Source organism: Silene latifolia, chromosome 1 (assembly GCF_048544455.1).
Source record: "Silene latifolia isolate original U9 population chromosome 1, ASM4854445v1, whole genome shotgun sequence".
In the NCBI taxonomy this organism is placed as follows: domain Eukaryota; kingdom Viridiplantae; phylum Streptophyta; class Magnoliopsida; order Caryophyllales; family Caryophyllaceae; genus Silene; species Silene latifolia.
The window spans coordinates 19,979,461-19,996,051 of record NC_133526.1 but is presented as its reverse complement, the minus strand read 5'-3'; the positions used below and the strand labels follow the sequence as shown (position 1 = coordinate 19,996,051).

Here is a 16,591-nt window from a genome sequence, read left to right as displayed (position 1 = left end):
TAAAATCGCTCTTATAACTTCATTTACACAAAACAAAAAAGAATATCTATTACTACAGTTAAATATGAAGTATTTATTAATACACATAAATGATCATATTATCATTATCATGATATACCTCTTCCTTAGGAATTTGTGTTCTCTTTTATTATATATATATATATATATATATATATATATATATATATATATATATATATATATATATATATTTTCGCTCTTGTACAGTTGTAACTCTTAACATACATTTACTTATACGGTTATACACTTATACCTCTCTTTTATTTGAATTTTTTTTTATTTGCCATAACACTTGGCTACGAGATTAGGAAACATTCAAAAAAATGATTTTTTAAAGTTTTAACCAAGGGTTATGAGTACTAGTGAAAGTTTTTTCTTTTAAAAACAAAAACAAAAAAACAAAAAGAGATGTATAAATAAGAAAATGAAATAATTAACAGTAGAAGTAAGAAAAATTCAAAATGAAAACATATACTCCGTATTTTTTACGTACTACAATGACTATTACAATAAATGAGCATTTGAGCCCAAGACATCAATAGTCATCTTATAAGTAGTGTTATTGACCTATGGTTGATCAAGCATGGCTGCTAACGAGTAGCCGAAATTTGTATAATGAGTTACTCGCTCCGTCTAAATTATTTATTTATATTTGATTTTGGTAGAAAGACTAAGAAAAGAAGAGGAGGTCAATTGTCCATCAAATATATTTCTGAAATAAAAAGTCAAATAATTGATCGAGACACCAAAAATAGAATAGGTAAACAAATGACTGAAACGGACGAAATACTATGGTGTAAGGGATGATGCATAATTGTTACTCTGATTCCTATCCCTTTTATTTTTAGCCATTTAGGTGACGCAATATGAAACAAGATGAGAGACAATGCAAAATAAAAAGAAAAATAATTGTTAGTTTGTTACTCTGAAGTCATACAGTAATCCTCTTTTGGGATAGGAACACTCGAATTGTGACACTTTTATGTGCATTATTATCCGATATGTCAACAAATGAATGATACTACGGTGATTTGAATTCCAAGTCTTCCCGAGTGAAAAAGGAAGTCTTTCCATTAACCAAAAATAAAGCAAGTTTACAAATAAGTGACGATGGAAGCTGAATAATTAGGGTTAATTCTCATCATCTAAGCACGTTTAGTCAAATTAATGTAGCGTTAATGCTTCATACTTTTCATAGTAGGAAAGTACGATTATTCGCACTTTCCGTATAATATAGAAGAAACTGATGTCAATGCATGCGACCATTGCAACGTATTATGATGCCATCAATAATAATTTATTTATTTATAATGGTTGGTCGGGATAAAATCAGAAATCAAATACACATAAAACGGATTCTATTTATGTTACTTGGATTTGTTTGGAAGTGTTCGATGTGAGTGCGTACTCGTTAGACTTTACCATTTCGTGTACTCGTCATTCTTTTTTTACGAAAATAATGAGTCTTGGGACTTTGGGACTCTGTCAAATCAATGTTTGGGTGTTGACTGTTGAGTATCGAACATGGTCACAAGAACTCATGACTTTACCCTATTTTCAACTAACCAGTAAATGGAAAGTAAGAGGTCGAACCCAAAGGAAATCAGTTTCACAAAGCATCTAACTAGTTTTGGTGCTCGATGTGCTTGGGCTACCTAAATTTAACTATTGAATTTTATTTGTATGAAGTATAATTATGTTGACTTGCCTGATTCACATATTTTACCATTTTTTAAACATTTTTGTATGCTACTCCTTAAAATTATGATTAAGATGAAATTTATTAACCAATTTATTTGTTATTAACCAATTCATGACATATCTACAAGACTACAACTCCCGTTGTTACTTTTGTTACTACCTCGGTAGCCTCACTGCTAGTACTTTCAATTAGTCACAGTGCTATTATATTAAGACATTTGTTAGAATTATGAATTAATAATATCAATCAAATTATGGAACACATTATTACTAGTACTATTACTGACTTCACATAAAATTAACAAATTTCAGTTAAGACATTGCGATTCATTTAAGTTATTTAGTACCTATAATACGCTAATATTCTCATACCGAGAAAAATAAATTACCTAAACTCTCATCCACAACATTTGTGATAATAGATACGTTATTCCGGGTTTCTTTTGTTCTAGTCATCTATTTAATTCTATTGATTGGTTGATAAGTGATACCTGCAAAAATAGAAGTTGCTCTAAAATAAGTGAGATGTAAATCAATAAGTCTTGCTTGTAACCGTCACAAGATGTAATGTTATTATCACCTTGAATCTGGAAACTCATCTCATTGCGCAATTAATACTCTTTACATGAACACACATATATATACTACGGAATACAAGATAGACAGGATTCTATACCATTATATTTCAAATTTCCAACAAGCGCGGCTGTCACTAATTCTCGTTCTAGAAAAAAGGCATCGGCGTCAGTGCAAGAATTTGTCATTTGGATTTGAACCCCATTCCGAAAGTAACCATACTCAACTCTTGTATAGAAAGATATTTCTCGTCAAGTGGAATCATTGTTGGATAACTTACCCATCGTGTGTTCTCCATGGATACTCCAGTGATATATCTTTGATCTTTGGATAATTGCCATGGGTTCACCGCATCAATTCACAGAACCACGAGCTAAAAAACATAAAACGTTTACCTGGAATTAGTATTTTAAAAGGAGATTAAACATGTGTAACAATCAAGCTGCACAACATTTCAGAACAAATTGTTGCCGCACAATTGAGCATTGTCTAACGCCGATAAGCTATTTCAACCCAGGTCATCTTGTAACATAATAGGAGGATCACAACTCAAACATGTCTAATGCCTAGAACAAATTTAACCAATAAATTAGGTTACTTACAACTACATGGCTGTGCAGTTAATTTGCTGTCTATTCAATACTAGTTTGGTCAGCGTAACAAGCGAAATGGTAACTGATTTATATGTAAATAAATCAGCGACGTGCATTTTTAACAGAAGTATGGACCTGTCGGAAAATTCGTGTGGCAGAATGACATTCTACAGCCTGCCAACGAGTGATCTTTAATACTAATTGGGACCGACTAACATGATTTACCAAAACGAACAACTGCTACAAGTAGGTCAAACAGATTTAAATGAAACAAAGACGTAACGAGAGGAGACAAGATCACAAGAGAGAAGATGTATTAGATTAAAAGGCAGGGGGGATGGGATGGGATTTGGGAACGATGAAAGAAAGGTAAAGCCTGTAATAGCTACTCAAGCGCTTGTACTAGCTCAGATCTCTTTTTCTTAGTCTGGAAGAAACGATGTACCAGTTCTTAATTGTTTAGCAGAAGATAGTAAGAACGTGACTTAAAAGAAATGAGTAAATAAACATTTTGTTCATTGACACCCATAACCAGTTTACCACTCACCAGTTTAACAGGTGAAGATATTATATTGTGTATAAAAAGATGCGCTTTCCTATGGATCATCGCCATTACCATTCCCCTTCTTAATGGCCAATTACCAAATGAGACACGGAGGTTAACGCATGACTTGATGAACCATTCAAGAACTAAACTCAATATCATACTTCAGTTATTGTATTTGAAGCAGAACTAAAACAGAGACAAGGATGTGCACAATATGTGTTGGTCACTTGTTATAATATGCAAATCAGAACCAACAGACTGACACGAAAAAATGATGAAAAGATATACTCACCACGGAATCTGTGAACTGAGGGCCATAGAGGGGTCATGGACAGTTAGACTTCTGGCTGTACAAAAGAGGGTACTATACATATCAGCTGGAATGATCTAGTTTCTCCTCCAATTTTTTCTGCTTCCTAATTGACTCGGCTTCCCTAGCTATCTGAATATCTGACGGCCAAAACATTTCATATACAACTTTGTAGAGAAAGCGAGGAAGCAAAGCAACGATCAAGATTAGTAGAATGGTTAGCCAATAGGTAGGTGAAGCTGCAAGGTGATAAATAGTCCTGCACAGAGAAAACGGAGCATAGATAACTAAACGTTCAATGGAATATACAAAAGGTCAGTACAAAAATGCAAGCACGTCAACTTACCAGTAGTTAGGAAATATAGGTATAGAATCCAGCACAATCATACAGGCATATGTGATAGCTATTGATCCCCATACAGCAACATGAGTGAGAAACACCCAGCGCTGAATATCCATGGCCAAGTGCATATTCACAAGGAGTACTACAGATATTGTCCACAAACTTCCTAAACTCCAAATGTCAAGGGTGCTGTCCTTGTAAGTATACAATGGAATGTAAAAGAGAACAAGACTCTGCCACAAGGTGTCGAGCATTGTTAACCAAAATAGCTGTAAATTGTAGCTCTCTTGTCTGTGTCCTGCACCATAGAGCTTTGGATGTTGAAGCAATGTCTTATGACTTAAGTCCTTGTCCAGAACACCAACAACCATAGTAGGTATGGAAGTATAGATAACTGAATATAGTACGCTGCTCCAATCAGTCAACGCCTGAGTTGCTGAGAAAGCCGTGCATAATATATACCTGAGATACAAGCAAAATTGAATGTCATAAGAATTGATATGTCATTAGGTAATGGAGCTCAGGCGCATTTGGTCGGTTCAGAATTCTAGCACGTGTCAAAGGACAATTAGAACATCATATATTCGCAAGGGGAATGTATCGAATGCCGAATACGGTGTTGTTATACAAGTTCCTTAAGACCACAGTAAGCATGGTGCTACTATGTACAAATTCAAATACTCCGTAACAAATTCTGAAAATACATTCAATATATATATTGGTTAAAGGATAGACAGTTGCAGACATGGAATTCGGCTATCATATGAATGACTCCGAACATGCGACGGTATTACAAAAGAGATACAGGAGATTTATTATACAGACCATGGTTACCGAATTCGCTCGGTGCCCTACGAATCGTGAATTGTTAAAAGCGAATTCTATCATGTTGCTTACTGAAAATACATATAACACACATTCTATAAAAGCAAATCGTGAATTGGTAAGGACATATTCATAACGAATTCGGTAACCATGATACAGACAGGCTTTTAATCTCCCTCCGACAGGTCAGCATATATCGTACGTGAACTTTAAATCTCGTAATGTTAAAATCGTAACTTCAAAACCTTATAAGCAATTACAGCATCTGAAATAAAAAGAATTGCAAATGTTAAGAATGCCTAAAGTACTCGCCAAACAATGAAAACGTTGGTTACCTACACTCTCAAAAATATACAATTAACACTAATAGATCACGAATATATTAACAAATCATAGCCTAAAAATCCTCGCCAACAACAAGAATGGTATGCAAAAACATCCAAGGAGAAAACCAAATAGTGCATACCAGAATAACATGAGTACAAAAACCGCATTTCTGTAGAAGTTGTATAGAACCAAATAACCAACACGCTGATAATTCCAATGGCCATGCACCAGTAATAATCTTTTTAAAAAACGGAATTGACCCATAGCAAAGTCTGACGCCATCACTGCCTGGCGTCCTTCTTGACCACAGATTCCAACCCCAACATCCGCCATTTGAATCATTGAGACATCATTCGCACCTACATTATGTGCAGGCATAATAAACCAATTTCTGTAAGTTCCTTACAAACAACCACTTGCTTTAATAAAATGTTCCCCTCAATACGAATCAAAGTATAAAATGCTTAGAATAAAAAAAAACAAAAAAAACAAAAAAAACAAACTTACCATCACCAATAGCCAATGTCAAATCATCAGTACGATTTTTAATTAAGTCAACGATCCCAGCTTTCTGCAAAGGTGCCACCCGGCAGCAAATCACAACTTTACAGGACGTTGCAAGATCAAAAAGCTGTAGCAATCAACAAAGACCATCATTTGTAAGTTCACTAATAGAAATCAATCATTGGGCACAATCAAATGACAAAGTTTTGCAGTTGCAAAATGAATGGTAACTCCATAGTCAAAAACATGGTATTGACTTGTAGCTCAACACCCAAATCCTTTTCTGCTTTAAAAGCAAACAAACTGAGAAGCACCTTACAATAGGTACTTCACAGTTAACATGTAAAATGAGATTTGATGAGAACAACCAAAACAAGTACATACATCTGATTCAAGATCTTTCTCAAGAATGTAAACCAAGCTATTGCCATCTATAATTAGTGCCAAAGAAGAACTTGACATATCTTCCTCTGGGTTCCATGATTCGAAATTAACGCTGGCTGTATCATTAGGAATTTCAAGATAATCACTTGCAGCCTCCTTTTTCAGTTTCAAACTCTGACCACCACTGCACTCTGATGTGACTAAATACTTGGATTTTGCCTCAGCTAAGAGATTTCTGCACTCTTGCTCGGAAGTCCCATTAATGATGATCTGCTGCATATCAGTTGTCAAGAGTCTGCAAGATAGTCCAATGGAGATTGCAGTCTCCTGCTTATCACCAGTTAAAACCCAAACCTTGATTCCCGCCTGTCGGAGGGACTCAATGGCTTCAGGTACACCATCTTGTAACTTGTCCTCAATGCCAGTAGCCCCAAGTAGTCTCAAGTTACATTCTATTAGAGTTGCTGTTTGACGCATTTTAGCAGATCTGTCGCTCAAAGATGTGCTAGCATCCTCGTACTTTTGTTGCCAATCTTCAAGCTCAGCGTCTGTTAGATCTCTTGCAGCCAAAACCAATGTCCGCAAACCAAGAGATGAATATTCGGAGAGATGATTTTGAGTTTCAGTTTGGATATTATCGTTGCCATCCAAGCCTTTGGCCAAGATAGAAAACATTGACGTATCAGCACCTTTGACAAGAACTTTGACAGAATTGTCAGGAAATCTGATTACAACTGACATCCTTTTTCTGACGCTATCAAATTCATGCAGACCCAACACATCCAGCCTGTATAAAAAATATACATATATATTCAACATTTCAACAGCATTTTTTATAATGGAAATTTCCAGCATGAGAAACATAAGATGCAGTGTCACAATTTATTAATAGTGCTAATGGGCCATGGCAATGTCCAGTCAGCGTCTGGAACTTGGAACATTGTCAAGCACATGGTACAAAGTCAAAAACAACATTAAGTCTTCTCTTTGCAATGAAGTAATTTCAGAAGATAACTGTCAGTTCTAGAAAACTTCAATGAAAATTGTAACAAACCCACAAGGACAATTGCAGTGAAAATTTGTAAACCCTTAGGGTGTGTTTGGGTTGAGGGATTTGAAGGGAAAAGAAAGGGAGGGAGTGTAGGGGATATAAAATGGCTTGTTTGGATAGCAAATAAGGGTGGAGGGAAATGGAGGGGGAGATATTTGGAGGGATCCATTTTCTTTCCTCCAAGGCAAATCAAAATCTCTCCACAATAGCTAAGATTTGGAAGGAGATTGTATCCAAATACCCACATTCCATTTGCCCTCCCCTTCCCTTACCTCCCTTTCTCTTCCCTCCTTCCCCCTCCCCTCCCTTTCCCTCTACTTTTGTTACCCAAACAAACTCTTAATCTTTCTTAGTGATTGTACGGGGTGGTTGCCATTATGAAAAGGGTGGGTGTGGGATTTCTGGTTTTGTCAAGAGGGGCTGTTTGCACGACAGTTAAGGCCGCCAGTCCAGGGATTGGGTGAGGATGAGGGTGGGAAATATGGATGATATGCTAGCAGTCAAGATCGGCTGAAGAAGAGGGAAGTTATACGTTGTAGTGAAGAAGGGCTGATGTGGTTGACTGTTTGGATCAGGTGAAGGGGAACCAGAGGAAATAGTAGTTGAAGGAAAATAGTCTTGTACGTGATCTGGTCCAAAACATAGATCATCAGCAGGTTTTCCATTCTCAATAGTGTTGTGGTTTATACTTCGAGGCATATTCAATCAGTTGCTATTTTAACTTGTTCACATATCATGTTTTCATGTCCCTATACTTTGTTCAACAATCTATACAACATTACCCCAGTGCCTCAATGGCTCCCGCAAATTGCGGGGTAGGGTACGCAGCCTTACCCTTGTGTTAGAAACACAAAGAGGCTGTTTCCGAATGACCCAAGATGAAAACTGCGTCGAAAACTGCATCGAAGGACTGCTACTTCTCAAGAGAAAGAAGCACAGCCACTTTAGTGAGCCATTTTGCTTTACTCCATCACAATCCAGAACCAAAGAGTAATAGTCTTTGGCTCCATTAGAAATATGGACTTTAGTGAGCCATTTTGTTCAACAATCTATATATCAGCAAAATGATTTCCCAAAACTCGATGATGCTCTACTTATACAAATCTTTCACAATGCCAAACCCAACAAAGGCATATCGCATATGGATAAGGTTTAATTTAATACATCTGAGCCAACCATACACCATCATAGGTACTAGGGTCTTCTATTTATGCTCTTTGTCGAGACTTGTAATTCTCCACCCTCCCCAAACCACGAAATATTGTTGATCTCGGACAATACCCTCATTGCCAATAGTAAGAGTGCATACGCAAATATTTTACTCCTTCCCATTAATTGGGGTCATTCCATTGGCTTATCTCCTCACCCAAACACCAAATATCAACCAAACTGGGTGCATACGCAAATATTTTAGGCCACAATTAAGAATAGTGAAAAAACTATGTATGTTTACCAAACAACCTCCTCACCAAACTGGCCCACCACCAACCACACATCTTATCTCCTCACCCAAACACCAAATATCAACCTCACCACAACCCAACCAACAGCCACCCTAACAACTCTCCCCCCACCGTCGTCGGCCACAGAAATCGGTAACCACACTTTCCCTTACTTTATGACCACTGCGCCCTTCTCCAATTCTCCACCGTAATTACTGTGGCTGTACATCTAGGGTTTTCGGTACTACACACCATCTAAAGCCGCCGACTCCAACCACCTCTGAATCTCTCATCCTCAACGCTCACAAACGACCACCACAAACCACCTCACCATCGGAGAGCCCACAATTCCCTAGATCTGTGACAACTTTCACCACCACAACGAAATCCCACCCCACCTTCAAGGCTTCAACACCGTAAAAAAAGAGAAAGTGGTCGGAGGAGATCTGAGTTGTGGAACTCAGGCAGTTTTATGCGAGGGGGAGGTGCTCGCCGGTCATGTGATCATGTGATAAGGTGGTAGGCGGTTTTAAAGGTGAGTGGTGCTCGGGTTCACGGGCGATGGGAGGATTGTAGTGGTGGTCAGGGGTAATGGAAAGGTTTTGGGTTGACATGGTGGTTGTGGTGATAGTGGTTGACGGTAGCGGTGGTGGTGGTTAGCGCATAGTCTCATACATGGTGGTGGAGTTCGGATTTGAGAAATGGATGATGGTTTTTGAGTTGTGAAGGGTGGCGGAGGTGTTCACGTTGGTCGTGGTGATGTTAACTGTTAAGGTGGCAATGGAGGATGGTGGAGGTGGTGATGAAGGATGGTGGAGGTGGTGTTGAGGGGTGGTGATGTTGAGTATGGTGGTTGGGGTTTTGGGGAGGATATTATCAGAGAGGTGAGTGTGTGGTGACTGGTAAGTTATGACTTATGAGGGATTGAGGATATGAGAGGTATGTTGGTCATTTGACTTCTATTCATACCAAATAAGGAAATACTACCAATCCAGAAAATGAGCTGAAAATTGAAAGTGGTATAATTTTGGAAAATGGGAGGAAGTATTAGACTAAAACAAAGGTATTGCGGTTAAAGAGAGTTGAGGCATATAACTATATGAGTAGCGAAACACCATTCAGGACAATCTTTTAGCATAATGAGAACATTCAAAAAACTTGATGCTCACCAACTTGAAGCAACACAAGGTACAAATCATTTGTTGCAAACTCTTAATACAGGAGTCACTTGAATATATTTCTCAATGATAGGGCTAAATTTAATTTTTTTTTTTTTTTAAAAAAAAAAACTTGAAACTAAAATCAAATTACGCACTCCAAGAAATATTTGTATTTAGATCACTTACTTAAATAAGCAAGGCCTTACTGTGGCCTATTAGAACTAATAAGCAAGGCCTTACTGGGGCCTATTAGAACTCAAGCCTCTGGTCAATTAGTTTTCTAGTGTTAGTAGATGATCCCTTGTCTAAAGTTCAGCCCAACATTTTGTTCATGTTTTAGATTATCCTTAGAGAAATCAAAATCAAGAGACGCGAGTGAGGATCAAGCTAGGTTTCTAGAAATAAGCCACTAGAAGTCTATTACTTGGCCAAACCAAGTTTGAGAATCAGCCCTGTAGCCTGACTAACCCCTGCTTATGGGGATCTTCTTCAGAACAAACTATAAAAATTGCAAATAAAACATGAATATTTACGGTGATTTCTTACCTTAGCTTCTCTCCGTTGATATCAATTACAATATGCCCAGAGGTGCGCTGAAAGAGGGTGTACCCGTAAGCAGAAGCTGCGGCAACAAGGGCTTGCTCATCAGGAGATTCACCCTGGTAGTCAATTGCTTCAGCATCCAATTCAAAGCTGTGACTTAAAGAGCCAAGAGATATGCTTTGATTGAGAATAGGAATAACTGTGTTACATGCAGCTAATGTCAAGAAAAACTCATGAGCTGCTATTCTGTCATCTCTATCTGAGTTTTTATGCAATAGCTCTGAAAGTAGAAAATCAACATCAACTGGTGATTTAAGCTCCCATCTCTTTCTAGGCACAAATGCCATTCCAGGAACTCCTGAAACAAACTAGTAACAGTTAGCAAGAGTCTGACAAATAGTCTGAGTAAAAAGCTTTAGAAAATGACCAATTTTGCTTTAATTTTGAAAGTTTACTATACTTAGGTCGGTCAAACGTTTTCTACAAATAATTTTCACCATCACTGCGTCCCTAACTGTCATTCTTTTCCCTTAGATTAGTCGTTAGAACTCCTCTAAATAATTTCATCCATCAAATAATTTCCCTTATAAGATAAAACTAATATGACAAAACAAAGATGAGCATTTCACAGCCAGGTTATTTTTGCAAGGATGGAATTATGGAATTATCACGTTAGAACCAAGTGTGACCTAAATTGTCTTAAATGAAATTAGGCTAAGCTTCTACAGCCAGTACGGTATGATGACTGCTCACTGTACAGAGTCAGATTTACTTTATGAACATTACCTGTTAGTTTATACATCAACTGAATAACAGGGTTAAGAGCTTTGGACTACATGATTTCTTCATTCAAGGGGAGAAACAACACATAGGTCACACACCCAAGAGTGAGTATAAACCAGGATTCATGTCATTATCATTATGGCTACCAATCAGGCAAACTTAGAATTAAGTTCTGATTGACATGCCACTGAAATGATTATAGGCAAAGAACTAATGTGTGTACAGGAATACAACATTCCCGCATCAAGAAGCTCAACTAATGACAAGCACTGACCATAGATCAAGATGACATATGCTAAAATGCTACAGCACAATAACGTTACCCCAATGCCTAACACTTCGATCTTTGACGAGGTTACGGTGGCCAGATGTATGCACCGTTATCCTTGCGCCCAACACAAAGATATTCACTTTGAAGAACATAACGAAACATTTTGTTGAGCAGATGTTAGTTTACAATATAGTAAATGCAGCCAGTCAAATGAGCAACTCTACTTCATTCAGTCATATTTTAATGCCAAAGAACGTAGATCTTTAGCTCCACCAAAAAATGAAACAATACACGAAAATTGTATAACAGAACTATGCGCATAACACAGCTGAGACTTGCATTTATAGTTTAAAGTGTTATATACTCGAGATACCTCCAGGCTCAAGAAATAAAAGAGCAAAGGTACAATTACCTGATACACTCATATCTGATGGAGAAGCAACAGCAGATGAGAAAGTTCCATATTTTTTTCCATATATACTAGCTGTTCTAAACTCCATTTTGTTTTGAGTAAGTGTTCCTGTCTTGTCAGAGAATATATATCTGATTTGACCCAAGTCCTCATTTATGTTCAAAGATCTACATTGAAACCTAGAGTCGCTACTGCTGTCATACATATGTTTGTCTCCTATCATGAAGTATGATTGCCCGAGCCGAACCAACTCCATCGTGATATAAAGTGAGATTGGGATCATTATCTGGAAGATTATAACGGAACTCAGAAAAGAAAAGAAAGTCTCCATGGGAATTCCATAGTATTTGTACAGTTTTCGAGCGTTTCTTCCAGTAGTAAAATATCTTTTTCTGTAATAAGGTAATGTATCAAGCTGCTCCTTGTGACGCTCAAGCCAAAGGCCCATGCCTAGAGCTACAACTGAACACATTGTTAAGAGAAAAACCGACAACCATAGAGTTTCCCTATTCATATGACTTTCCAACTTGCTTCTTTTAGCGGGGGACGCGGCACTATTTAGCATCGCTTTCGTCTCCTGACCAGTATAGACAACAACACCAATTGCCCATTCTGTGTTCTTGAGCTGACAACCACGTAGAATGATGTTTGACTGACTGAGAGGAAACTTATGGCCTCCGAACTCCATATTGGCAGTGAACTCGTAAATATTTCTATTCGGCTGTTCGCATCTGATAAGCCCTGAATTTATCCCTTCTTCTGCAACAACCAATGCTGTTTCTTGCCTCGCATACCTTGTCTTCAGATTGGATTCACCATCCAAATTCATCGTCTGAATGTAGGCAATGCCACTAGGATCGCTAGTTCCCACCAGGACCATGTCACAAGCAATTGTCTCATCAGCAAATATCTTTACAATCTCACCAGCCTGAATATGCTTCCACTTCTTGTTCTCAAACAGTCCCGATTGAAGCACGAGAGCCTCTCTATTATTCTCATTCCTGTCTGATCCATGCCTTCGCCAGTCTTCATATCCATCCTTTATAGCAGTAACGCTCAACACAAACAAGAGAGGGAATAGAGACACTGTCCTTCCAAAGACAGCAAGAGGAGGAAGTTGATTGAGAGCAGCTATAGCTAGGAAATACAAATAAGCAACCCGATGGAATTGAATGAAAAGATTCTTCGGCAAGAAGTTCAGCATGGTATATTTGCTCGTCCTGATCTCATTGCTACAAAACTCAAACCTCTCATTTGTTCTCTTTGGATCACCAACATATACTAATCTAGGACTCTGATCACAAAAAATATTTTCATCCAACGGCCCACTCTTACAATAAAGGGCCTGAGACTTTCTCAATTTATCCTGCACCCTAGATGTAGTACCAGTTATCTCAAAACTTGCAGGCGGCGTTATTTGTTCCATCCCACCCCACGACACGAGGCGTTTTCAGTCCCTCGTGGGGTTCTGGGAGGACGACAGCTCAAACACGAGAGAGCCAATGGAGTAAACCTTTTATTTCTACAACCCGGGATAGCAGATCTTTCAACAACCCCTTTAGCAAAAATATTGTCAATGGTGACAGTCACGTCGTCCTCTTGCAATTAGAACAAAGCAGTTTATGCCTCGTGTGAAAGAAGAGAGTGAGGCATTTGACCACACACGGCCCAGGTTATTGATTAGAAACAATGCTTTGGTACCACAGAGATGTTAAGATAACGTACATGTAATGGCTCACCACCAGAAGTCAGAAACAATTCTCCAACCCGATCATTGGAAAATTTAGTAGCACGACTTCTACCAGTCTCTAAAACTACAATTAAAGACCTAACGTCGCATTAAATCTTTCGTTATTCACACTCTCATTCCAAAATTGCGAGTCACAAGAGGATTCAGCTCTCCACACCTACCCACAAAAATGATAATCTGTAACTTATCTGCAGACACTATACCGATACTTGACTCATCAAACGATCCACCATTCGAACGGTTCAATCTCGTCCACAAGAGTACTGCACAAGTACCTCTGCAGAAGTAATAAACAACATTAAAAACTAATTATCAAAATCCAACAAGTTTTCAGCTGAAATTTATCAATTCCACTACAAACAAGCAGATTTTAGTTTACCTTTACAAATGCAGAAGTTTCCAGCTTATCGAAGCAATCGAATAACGCGAAATTAAGATAATTTACGAAGCTGGAAACACAAAACAATAACCACATTATTAGTAGTACGCCATATACATATATATACATTCATCACTCAAATCAATAAATTACGGAACCCTAGGAAAATACGAATTGCACGTCGAAATTCACAAAAAGATTAATTATCTTGCCAATTGTTGTATCAAATCAATCAATAAATCAATCAACAATTATTGACAATATATCTAATCGTAATAAAATCAGAGATTTAACAGTAAATCACCTCGTTTTCAGATCTCTCTCGAAAAAAATGCCGGAAAGTTGGAACAATAATTCGATTCTTTTTGTCGAATTATACAATATGCCAGACGAAATCAGCTGAAACGCAAAGACTAATTTGATCGAAAGGAATCAAAATTTGAAGAACTAAGGAAATTAGGGTTGATCGAAAGGGGATTGGAGTCTAAATCACGCAATATTGGAGTGGATTGCGATGAGAGGGAGAGAGGGGGAGAGAGACGGACGGAAGACAGGAGACAAAAGGAAGAAGCTCAAACTCCGCCGGTTTGTTATCAACCGAGAAAGGAGTGTTGAGTGCAATGTTTGATAAACGGGTCATTTGGATCGGATTTATGTGTTTACGACCTTTAATTTTGACAATATTTTATTTGGATGTGTTGTTATTATTCAGTTATCACAAATTCTCATTGAAGGCATTTAGCATATCCAATCACAAAGTTTGAAACGGAAGACGGATACCATTTTACCTCACAATGATACTCCACTTTTTTCTCTCTCTGCAACACTATTCATGTGGTCCCCTTTCTCCACTAACCCATTTTGTTACCATTTTATCTCACAAAATATCCGTCACAAATGGTAACCCGTCACAAGGGAGACCAATTGTTCAGTTATTTTGGAATATTTACTCGTACTCCATATGATTTGGATTGCGTTATTATGCATTATGTTGTCTCCAAGTTAGTCAACTTTATATGGATTAGTGTCAAGTTATGTAGGGCTGTAGGCTAGATTAATTTGCATCATGTTACTCTCGGATTTGAGTCAGCTTTATGTTGGTACTTTTGTATTTTCGTTCCAAATTGAGTATAGTCGAATCAAGTTATATTTATCAGGTCTAATGAATGCATGTGGTATATGCAATAAGAAAATCGTTAAACTTGTACTCTTTTCTAGAATTTGGTTGATCAGAGTTGTAGATGAAGGGGTTGTTGGAGTTATGGGTAGGGTTGAGTTAAGCAAGAGAGGTAATTGATCAGATTAGACTGGTTGGAGTGTGGTGATCGAGGGTGTAAAGAGGAGGTTAACGGGGTATAAGAAAGGCGGTTTTGTAGGGAAGGACAACCAGTGGCCAATCCACTAAGTAGCAAAGGGTAGCGGTTGTAAGTCTACTACCTTAAAAGAAAAAAAAAAGAAAAAAAAAAAAAAGTTGAAAAGATGAAAATTTTTAACTATGAATATGAGCGATGTTAAGAATAATAAAGACGAAATGCTTAATTTTGCATTAAAACTTGAGTGTGTTAGTTGTGACAAAGTAATTGGTAGTCACGCAATAGATCAGGGGTTAAAGCCTCCTTGTCAACAATTTGCGGTTAATATTTTCTTTTTTGCTTGTTTTTAATAATTCCCTCATTAAAGCATTTTCATTAAGATGTCGTGACCCATACAACTATTCAATAATTAACTTTTGTCACCTTGATATTTTGTTATTTTTTTGTTTGTAAGTTGGTCAATTTTTTTTGTAAATTATAAAGAATCGAAATTATCATAAAATATTTTTAGTTTGCATTACACATTTTACTTAGTATAGTACTTTTTCACCAAAAAAATCCATTTGATACCCCCTCCATCAAAAAACAGAAAAAAAATAATAATAAAAAAATTCCTCCCCAGCTAGCTTTCTCCAAAAACATCTCTCTCTAAACACTCTCTTCTCTCTCTAAAAGAAAAACCACAAAAAATCAACCTTGTTTCCTCCGCCTTCCCCATCGTCCCAACCCCCTCTGTCTGCATGCTCCCTCGCCAGAGATGGGTCCGTTTTGGCCTATCTCCGGTGATGATTTATCCCTCTTTATTATACATTAAATCTTTACCCATTTCCTCCCCTTTTTTTCCAATTTGATCTCGTTTTGTTCTGATCGCTTTGTGGATCTTGCGTTTGAATCTTTGGGGATCTGGTTTGTTTATGATGTGGCGCTGCTTTCTCCGGTTCCCTTCTCACGTCGTCCGTCGTTTGTCTGTCGTCGACGGTTTCTGGACATGCATGCATCAGGATTCAGGGGAAATGTTCCCCCCTCCCCTTGCCCCCTTCCCCCATTTCCCCTGTCTCCTTGGTTTGATCTATCTCCTGGTTGTTGAGATAGATCTGGTTAATGGTGAGTCTGTCTTTGAGTCTTGTTTATGGGTCAGGTCTGTCGTTGGCACTCCGGTCGATTTGGCGTTCCCCTTCCCCTCGCCCCCTCCCTCCGCCTTTCGGTCTTGTGTCTTTCACCGCCTGGTGGTTGTTGTTTTGACTCTCATTTACCGCTTTGTTGCATGCATGTGTGTCTCCGTTGGTGTCGATCCCGTCGTTGTGTGAGTTCTTGGGACAAGAAGTGATGGCAGCTCATGGGTGTGTGGATGGTGTC

At 38.0% G+C, this 16,591-nt stretch overlaps 1 protein-coding gene across 4 annotated transcripts; it reads right to left on the bottom strand.

The window, feature by feature from the left end:
• Positions 1–2,250: 2,250 nt before the first annotated feature.
• Positions 2,251–14,601, bottom strand: LOC141600862 (phospholipid-transporting ATPase 1-like). 4 transcript variants are annotated; one of them, XM_074421119.1, is made up of 10 exons: positions 14,227–14,601; positions 13,923–13,992; positions 11,794–13,820; positions 10,331–10,685; positions 6,132–6,918; positions 5,751–5,874; positions 5,383–5,602; positions 4,095–4,553; positions 3,731–4,007; positions 2,251–2,671 (listed from the first exon to the last, which is right to left on the bottom strand). In XM_074421119.1, the coding sequence occupies exons 3-9, from the start codon at positions 13,217–13,219 to the stop codon at positions 3,812–3,814; spliced, it is 3,567 nt and encodes a 1,188-aa protein (XP_074277220.1). In that variant the 5' UTR covers positions 13,220–13,820; positions 13,923–13,992; positions 14,227–14,601; the 3' UTR covers positions 2,251–2,671; positions 3,731–3,811. The 4 variants fall into 4 exon arrangements, with proteins under 4 accessions (XP_074277220.1, XP_074277228.1, XP_074277224.1 ...); XM_074421127.1 differs by having other exon boundaries at positions 2,251–2,693; positions 14,227–14,551; XM_074421123.1 differs by lacking the exon at positions 13,923–13,992 and having other exon boundaries at positions 14,227–14,544.
• Between the last annotated feature and the right edge of the window lie 1,990 nt (positions 14,602–16,591).

Excerpts from the sequence above, each read along its gene's own strand:
- LOC141600862 (XM_074421119.1), bottom strand. The coding sequence starts at position 13,219 with ATGGAACAAATAACGCCGCCTGCAAGTTTTGAGATAACTGGTACTACA. Across the intron at positions 10,686-11,793 it reads ATCAGATATGAGTGTATCAG|GAGTTCCTGGAATGGCATTT; the intron begins GTAATTGTACCT and ends AGTTTGTTTCAG. Across the intron at positions 4,554-5,382 it reads TTTGTACTCATGTTATTCTG|GTATATATTATGCACGGCTT; the intron begins GTATGCACTATT and ends CTTGTATCTCAG.